The sequence below is a fragment of the Coenobita brevimanus genome, chromosome 113 (assembly GCF_032717465.1).
Source record: "Coenobita brevimanus isolate Jiangsu-jjx chromosome 113, ASM3271746v2, whole genome shotgun sequence".
Lineage (NCBI taxonomy): Eukaryota > Metazoa > Arthropoda > Malacostraca > Decapoda > Coenobitidae > Coenobita > Coenobita brevimanus.
The window spans coordinates 12,140,136-12,148,833 of NC_137066.1; the positions used below are offsets into that span (position 1 = coordinate 12,140,136).

At 43.3% G+C, this 8,698-nt stretch overlaps 1 protein-coding gene across 1 annotated transcript in view; it reads left to right on the forward strand.

Annotated features, from left to right (window-relative positions):
• Nucleotides 1-7,295, forward strand: part of LOC145418261 (uncharacterized) — a 73,640-nt gene extending 66,345 nt beyond the window's left edge. Inside the window, exon 4 of the mRNA XM_080286705.1 lies at nucleotides 6,549-7,295. Coding sequence (XP_080142831.1) covers nucleotides 6,549-7,295 — 747 coding nt within the window. The remainder of the gene's footprint in view (nucleotides 1-6,548) is intronic.
• The last annotated feature ends 1,403 nt before the right edge of the window (nucleotides 7,296-8,698 follow it).

Genomic DNA, 8,698 nt, shown 5'->3' on the forward strand with positions numbered 1-8,698 from the left:
TTAGGTCTGCCATAGCCTCATCCTTTGTTTGTTGAAGTAACTGCTGAGATGGACACCACAGGAAGCAAATGGAAAATTGGAGAGTGGAGTCATCAGTGAATGAGAGGATAGGGTTAGATGTACAGCTCAGAGGGTAACTGATGAATAATAGGAGAGTTGGTGACAGGATAGATCCCTGAGGAACACCACTACTGATAACTCTATGAGAAGAATGGTGGCCATCTACAACGACAGTTATAGAATGACCAGAGAGAAAGCTTGAGATAAAAGCACAAATAAAAGGATAGAAACCATAAAAGGGCAGTTTGGAGATTAACCCGCAGTGTGCCAGAGTCGTATGTGTACGGCTGTGCCTACGTCTGTGGACAGCACCGGAGCTGTACATGTAAGGTCTGCATTTGCAACTGACGAAAACACGCGAATTTTCAAATTTGGCGGGAGATGACTGGCAAGGACTTGGACGCACCCATACCGCAACTGTAGACACTTCCTATATCATCTGTATACCCAACAAGAGTGTCCTTGGCTCGAATAGCATAGTTATCGATGAAGAAAACGAAGATCTACCTCAACTTGGTGTCGGCGGGGGGGGGGGGGGGGATAAAGTCTATGGGCGTTACTCCGAAGTTTTCAGCCACCTGCTCAGGGAGAATCGACCTCAGAATCGACCTAAATGGCTTCTGTGAGTACTTTTATGGTTGTTCTCCATGTTTTCTCATCATTTCTGAGCTATCTAGCAAAAAAAAAAAAAATTCAAAAATTGGCTGGCACCACAGCTTCATGAGGGTCCAAAGTCTGCTGGCACATGATGGGTTAATGATTTATGCCAGAGTTGATCAGAAGCCTTTGAGATGTCAGGTGCAATGGCAAAGCTTTCACCAAAGTTCCGAAAGGGGGATGACCTGGAGTCTGAAAGGTTAGTAAGAACATCGCCAGTGATGCATCCCTGGCAGAACCCATACTGGCAATCAGAAAGAAGGTTTTGATACGAAAGATACATTTTTTTTTTTTTTGTTAAGAATAGACTCGAAAACTTTTGAAACACAGGATATTAAAGCAGCTGGGTGATACTTAGAGGGATGGGAATGGTCACCCTTCTTTGGGACAGGCTGAATGAGAGCAAGCGTGTAGCATGAAGGAAAGGCACAAGTTCATGGACAAAGGCGAAAGAGTTTGCCTAGGCAGGGTTTAAGTACAGAAGCACAGTTCTTGAGGACAACAGGAGAAATCCCATCCGGTCCATATGCCTTGTTAGTACTGAGGCCAGTGATGGCAGAAAGTACGTCAGTTGAAAACATTTTAATGTCAGCCATGAGTAAGTCGGGGGGGGGGAGGTGGAAGTGATGGAGGAACAGCACCAGAATCGTCTAAGGTGGAATTGGAGTAGAAAGTCTGAGAGAAGAGATTTGCTTTATCAATAGGAGAAATTGCTACAGAGCAATCGGAGTGGAAAAGAGGAGGGAAGGATGATGAGGTAAAGTTGTTAGAGAGGTTTTTGGCAAGATGCCAGAAGGAGTGGGAAGAATTCGAGTTGGAGTGCTCAGAGCATTTAGTATGAATTAAATTATTTTTAGCAGAGTGAAGAACAGACAGCACGATTCCGGGCAGAAACATGAAAGAGATGAGATTCAGGGGTCGGTTGCCTCTAGTACCTTTTGCAGCTCATCTTGTTGTGGACAGCATTAGAACAAGCACGATTAAACTAAGTTTTTTTTTTTGCATTAGTCATAGGATATGAGAATGGAATGAATGCTTTCATGCCAGAGAGAATAACCTCCGTAATTTGCAAGGCACACCCAGGTGGCTTTCCACCAGGGAAGCAATAATCATTCAAGGAAATATCAATGAAATCCTGCCTGAGGGCCTCCCAATCGGCATCTCCAAAGTGCCACAACCGACACTTCTTGGGAAGGTCCACAGTAATTACTGGAGCGATAGGAAAGGTTAAAGTGATAAGGTTGTGATCGGAGGAGCCCAACAGAGAGGAAAGATCAACAGCGTAAGTAGAAGGATCAGTTGTAACGAAGAGGTCAGGTATGTTGTAACTCTCTCCAAGGTGGTCAGGGATATGGTTTGGGTGCTGTACAAGGTGCTGCTGTAGGTCATTAAGGATAGAAAAGCTGTAGGCTTGTTCACCAGGTGGATCATGGAAAGGAGAGGAGAGCCAAAGGTGGTGGTGAACACTGAAATCTCCTGGAATGGTGATTTCAAAGAAAGGAGAATTGATAGGATGTGTTCAATCTTAGAAGTAAGATAGCTGAAGAATTTTTCATAGTCAGTAGAATTAGGGGATATGTAAATAGCACAGATATGTTTAGTCAGAGAATAAGCCAAGTTTAGGAACTGAAGAGCAAGGTATGTTGTTGCATACATACACAAGAGTCACCTTTAGTATAGAGAGAGTAGGAGGATACAGGGATGGGTTTTCTATCAGTCATCTCAGATAACTGAGTCTCATTTAGGAAGAGAACATGAGGTTTACAGGAGGAGAGATGGTTCTCAACAGTTAAAGTTTGAGGAAAGGCCGCGAATGCTGCAGAAATGAAGATGTGACCCCCTGGGGGTAGGGGGGGGTTTCAAGAATACTCCCCCAGTATCCCTGCTTGTCGTAAAAGGCGACTAAAAGGGTTGGCGGAGGGTTAGTACCCCTCCCTGGAAAACAACTAACTAAAAAGACGAACAAGAAGCCTTGGACAAGGACTTGCCAAAAGATGACTACCAAGGACGGGACAAAGTACATGGTAATCGGAACGTGGAATGTAAAAGGAAAAAGTGATGACATGAGAGAGAGGCAGAGATTGTCAAGGTGCTTGAGGGTGCAAAAGTTGATGTATGCGGAATAACTGAAACAAAATGGAGAGGTGAGAGTGTGAGAGAATGAAAGTATGGATGGGGTATATGTGCAGGAGTAGGTGAGAATGAGAGGGCAAAAGAAGGAGTATGTATAGTTGTGAGTAAAAGAAGGAAGAACATAAGAGTATGGATCAATTGGGTCAAGGATTGTGTGGGTAAGATTGGAAGTTGGAATACAAATGTGGGCGATTGTGTGTGTGTATGCGCCAACACAAGATCGTGCAAGCAGAGTGAGAGAAGAGTTCTGGACAAATGTGGAAGTGTACATGGAAAAGTTTGGAAGGAATGAGACAGTGTTTTTGATCGGTAATATGAATGGTAAAGTAGGGAATGTGAAGGTGGATGGAATAGTTGGTGAGCGGGGTGTGCCTACTGAGATAGATGAGAATGGCAGTGCGTTAGTGGACATTTGTGCTGGGAGGGGATTGGTGATAGCCAATACCCTCTTCACGCACAAAATGATCCACAGGTATACATGACGGGTGATGAGAAGGGTGGGTGGTGAACTGAATGAAAGGAAGGCAATGATTGATTATATGTGTGTGGATGAAAAAGGATGCGAAAATGTGTAATAGATGCAAGACCTTACAGAGGTTGGGGGAGTGGACTTTCTGACCATTACTTGGTGGTGGCCAGAATCAAGGTCCAATTAGGATGGAGAAATAGAAGAAGGGAAGGACGGGAAGAAGGAGTATTTGTATGGAGAGTGGAAAGGTTACAAGAGGATGAGAAAAAGGCAGAGTATAAGAGAGAAGTGGAGGAACGATTGGCCAAATATGAATTGGAGCAGATGGGGAACGTGGAAGGTGTGTGCAGGATATTTACAGAAGAAATATGTGCAGCATGTGATGTGGTGTGTGGGATGAAGAGAAGACGGAGGGGTGTGCAAGGAACAGTGTGGTGGAATGAAGAGGTGAGACAGGCAGTGGCACAAAAGAAGAAAGCATACAATGAATGGATGAGAAATAGGGGCGTGAAAGAAGTTGGGAGGCGGAAGAGAGAGTTATATGTAGAAAGAAAGAGAGAGGAGAAAAGATTAGTAATAGAGAGTCAGAAGAGAGCAGATGAGGAATTTGGAAGGAACTTGAATGTAAAGTGGAGGGACTGTAAGAAAATGTTTTGGAAAGAGGTCAAAAGAGTAAGACAGGGTGGAAGTGAAGTTAGCAGGGGAGTAAAAGATAAAAATGGTAGATTACTAGTGGAGAAGGGAGAAAAAGTGAGCAGATGGAGAGAACACTTTAAGGAATTGTTGAACATAGAGGATGGAAGTAATGTGAGTATAAGTGGCTGGGGAATGGCTGGGAGAAGGAGGGACGTGAGAATGTCATAAAAGACTTTGTATAAACTTGTAGAGAAGTTTTGTAGATCAGTTATATATATATCTGACTTGTGGACGAGCGGTTGTTATAAGTGAGTAGTTTTGTAAGTAGATAATCTTCGTTCCCATTTGTCATGCAATGACAGGAGAGGTAAAGATGAGTATGGGACTGTTTTTATTTGTCCTGGAAATATTAACAAAGTCTCTCACACACGAGTGAAGTATAAGTAGAGACTCGCGAGTTACCTCCCTGTCTCACTCTCTCTCTCTCTCTCTCTCTCTCTCTTCCCTCACGCCTATGTTGCTAGGCTCGTCTCCCTACTACCTGCCGGTTCTATGGCCTGTCTCCTTCTGCCCTCTGCTTCCTAAATTCTGGTGAAGCAGGGGTCGTGTCACGTGTGTTACACTGTGGTTGGAAAGTTCTAGAAACCTGTGTGTGAGTATGTGTGTATGTCATTAGGCTTTGTTCGTATGCTATCTCGCTGACACACTACCTACATCATCCCCTGACTTGCTACTTCCTGTGTATTGTCAACATTTCCTCAGTTAACATGTAAGATCATTTCCCTTTCCCAGGCTTGCCTGGGGCTCCGTCCATCTACCTATTTATCTATATATCTATCATGATTTGTAATTATAATATGGAGTCCTGAAAAGAAGACAGGAAGAAATCAGTAGAAGTTGTGGAAGCAATGAAGAAAGTTAAATCGGTAAAAGCCACAGGAATTGATGGAGTGTGTGGTGAAATGCTAAAGTATGAGGGAGAGATAGTAGTAAAATGGTTGTGGAAAATGTGCAGATTGGCCCGGGAAGAAGGTAGCGTTCCGGAGGATTGGAAGTCAGGTATAATTATTCCCTTGTACAAAGGAAAAGGGGAAAAAGAAGTGTGTGGTAATCATAGGGGCATCTGTCTTCTTAGTAAAATAGGAAAAGTGTACGGTAGGATACTTATTGACAAAGTTAGAGAAAGAACAGAGGAATTAGTTGGAGAAGAACAGGGAGGCTTTACGAAGGGAAGAGGTTGTGTAGATTAGATATTCATTCTTAGATCTTAAGTGGAAAAGTTTCTAGAGAAAGGAAAGAAGTTGGATGCGGCTTTCATGAATTTGGAGAAAGCATATGACAGGGTGGATAGAGAAGGATTGTGGAAAGAATTAAGAATATATGGAGTAGATGGAAAGTTGTTGAATGCTGTGAAGATTATGCACAGTATGATGGTGCTAAGGCTGCAGTGCGTTTGGTTGGTGAACTGAGTGAATTTTTCTCTTTGAAGGTTGGGTTGAAACAGGGATGTGTCATGTCTCCATGGTTGTTCAATCTGTACATGGATGGAGTAATAAAAGAGTTACAAGGTAGGGTAGTGGATGTAGGAGTGGCCTTAGTGAGAGAGGGTAGTGTTTGGAAACTCCCTGTACTGATGTTTGCAGATAATTTTGTGTTGTTGAGTGAAGTCGAAGGAGAGCTGCAAGGCTTGGTGGATGAGTTTGGGAGAGTGTGTAAGAAACGGAATCTAAAGGTGAATGTAAGGAAGAGTAAAGTGATGGTCTTTGAGAGAGGTGAAGTCAGTGAATGTACAGCGAGGTTGGATGGTGAGGAATTAGAAAATGTGAGTACGTTTAAGTACTTGGGTAGTGTGATGAGTAAGGGTGGAGGTTTGGAGGTTGAAGTGCTTGAAAGGGTACAACAGGGAAGAAAGGTTGCTGGTTCCTTGAAAGCAGTGATAAGAAGCAGGGAAGTGAAGATGGAAGTGAAAAAGTTACTACATGACAGTGTTGTGATACCAACTCTAACGTATGGAAGTGAAGCTTGGACTTTGCTGGAAGGACACAATTCAAGAATGAAAGCAGTGGAAATGAGCTACTTAAGAGGAGCCTGTGGAGTCACATGGAGAGACAGGCTGACAAATGAGAATATAAAGGAGCATTGTGGTGTGGATGTGGATGTGATAGGAAGCGTTAGGAGGAATACACTGAGGTGGTTTGGCCATGTGGAGAGGATGGAGGGTGAAAGACTGACGAAGAGAGTGTATGTGAGTGAAGTGGAGGGGGGAAGAGGGAGGGGGAGGCCGAGGATGAGATGGAGGGATGGGGTGGAGAGGTATATGAGAGAGGGGGGGTGTGCGTTGCGAGCGGGGCAGTGAAATGGCGGGGGACAGGGCGACGTGGAGGCGATTTGTTTGTGGCCACCCCGAACGGGATTGAGGCATCTGGCAATAGATAGATAGACAGCATTAGACTACTACTACTACTACCATTACTATTACTACTGCTACTACTACCACTAGCAGTAGTAGTGGTAATAGTAGTAGTAGTAGTAGTAGAAGTAGTAGTGGTAACAACACTTGTAGTTGTAGTGGCTGACAACCCTGCCTCTCAAGGCAAAAGGCTTCCACCTCAATAAACAAGAATTTATTGACGCCATAGCCTTGAGATATGGATGGCCAATAGAGAACCTACCTCAACATTGTGCTTGTGGCACTACCCTTGATGCAAACCATGCAATGGTATGCAAGAAGGGAGGCTTTGTTTGCATCCGACATGATGAAGTACGCGACCTCACTGCCAAAATGCTGCAGGAAATATGCCATGACGTCACGATTGAGCCAGCTCTGCTACCCCTGGATGGCGAGCACTTCACCCACAGAACAGCAAACACATCAAATGATGCAAGAGTGGATGTCAGTGCTCAAGGTTTCTGGACACGTGGGCTGAGGGCATTCTTTGACATCAGGATATTTGATCCCATGGCAGCAAGTCATCGTGAACTGTCTCTCGAAGCTGCACACAAAAGGAATGAACAAGAAAAAAACAGAAACAATCAAGAAAGGATCCAACATGTGGACCACAGTCGATTCACTCCCCTTGTGTTCACAACATCTGGTGGGATGGGTCCAGAGGCGGTGAGACTCTACTCGAGACTTGTAGAGGTTCTTCCTGAGAAGAAACATCAACCGCAGAGTACTGTTATGGCCTGGATGAGATGTCGATTATCATTCTCCCTCGTGAGGTCTGCACTGCTATGTCTCAAGGGCACAAGATCATCAGCCCTCAGGCCGGTCTCCCTGGCGGGTATGGATTACGAAGCTACGGTGGTCGAAAGCCACATAGACCAGCGACTCCAATAGTTTAATGTCTTTATTTACACTGTAATATCAATAAATATAAAATAAAATAATAATAGTAACAGTACATGGTTGGTAACCACAACCGTTGACATTCTTGGGGCCAGCAGATTGTAATATGAAGGTTAGTGTTAACCTTCTCGTTACAACTTCAAATGGTGAACTGTATTAGGAAGGTTGGTTTTGATCGTCACAATATAATTCCCAAATGGATGGAGGTAATTTAAAAAAAAATAGTAGTAGTAGTAGTAGTAGTAGTAGTAGTAGTAGCAGTAGTAGTAGTGGTAGTAGTAGTAGTAGTACTAGGAGGAGGAGGAGGAGGAGGAGAAACCTATGTACTACTAACTCATGACTTTGTTCAAAAGAGATAAACTTTATTGTTAGAGTTAGAAATGTAAGTGGGTTAGCCTGTTTACTTTAAACAGGCAAACATGTGCATTTTATTCATGGAACCATCGGAAGAGTTCATCCGAAAAAAGAAAAAATCCCAGTAACCATTGCACGACTAACCAAGAAATACCGAAACATTCTCCTAGAGTACGACACGAAACCGTCCACTTACAGTCCTAGACCATTATGTGAATTGCTTTGTTTCATGTGACTGAAATATTTTCGACATTCATATTGTCATATCCTTTGAAAATTTGCATAGACACGCTTGTATTAAATCCCCTCATGGTATGCGCAGCGTTTAGGTAAATAATTTCATGTCATCTAAACGTTTGTTGTTCAGACTGTTTCTCACTCTATGAATCTATGTCGCACATTACTGTAGGTTGTCTCGCTTATCCATCAGAACACCATAACTGGACACAGTGAGCTACTGCAAGTGTGGACGTACTAAGAAGTAGCACAGAGTGAGGATCTATATTTGGGAGAGCTTGTGATGAAACAGCTACTTAGGCAAGTTGTTTAGGAACACAATATAACTTAAATTTCAAGAAACACGTTTCTGATCTTTCACAAAATTCACCGACATGTGCAAAAAAAATAGTAAAAATAAATATATATAAAACGCAAATACCACCACACAGGTTTTGGATGAGACAACCATACCTCGTATTCCGTATGAAGTGGTATGTAAAAGCATATGGCACATACGAAGATTGCTTGGCCTCAGGGAACGGGCTACCATATCGATGCCTGCAGTTGGACACACACACACACACACACACACACACACACACCACACACACACACACACACACACACACACACACACACAATCGTCATCGTGTTTTGTGTGTGTGAGGGTGGGGGGCAAACACTTCTATTGCCATCTTTGTGCATAAATGGTATGGCGTGATATATTCTTTGGTATAGTACACCTCACAACATTCCTTCCTTAGCTATTAATTATGCACTGTATGCCTTAATATATAAAAAGAGTTACAACACCTGCACCC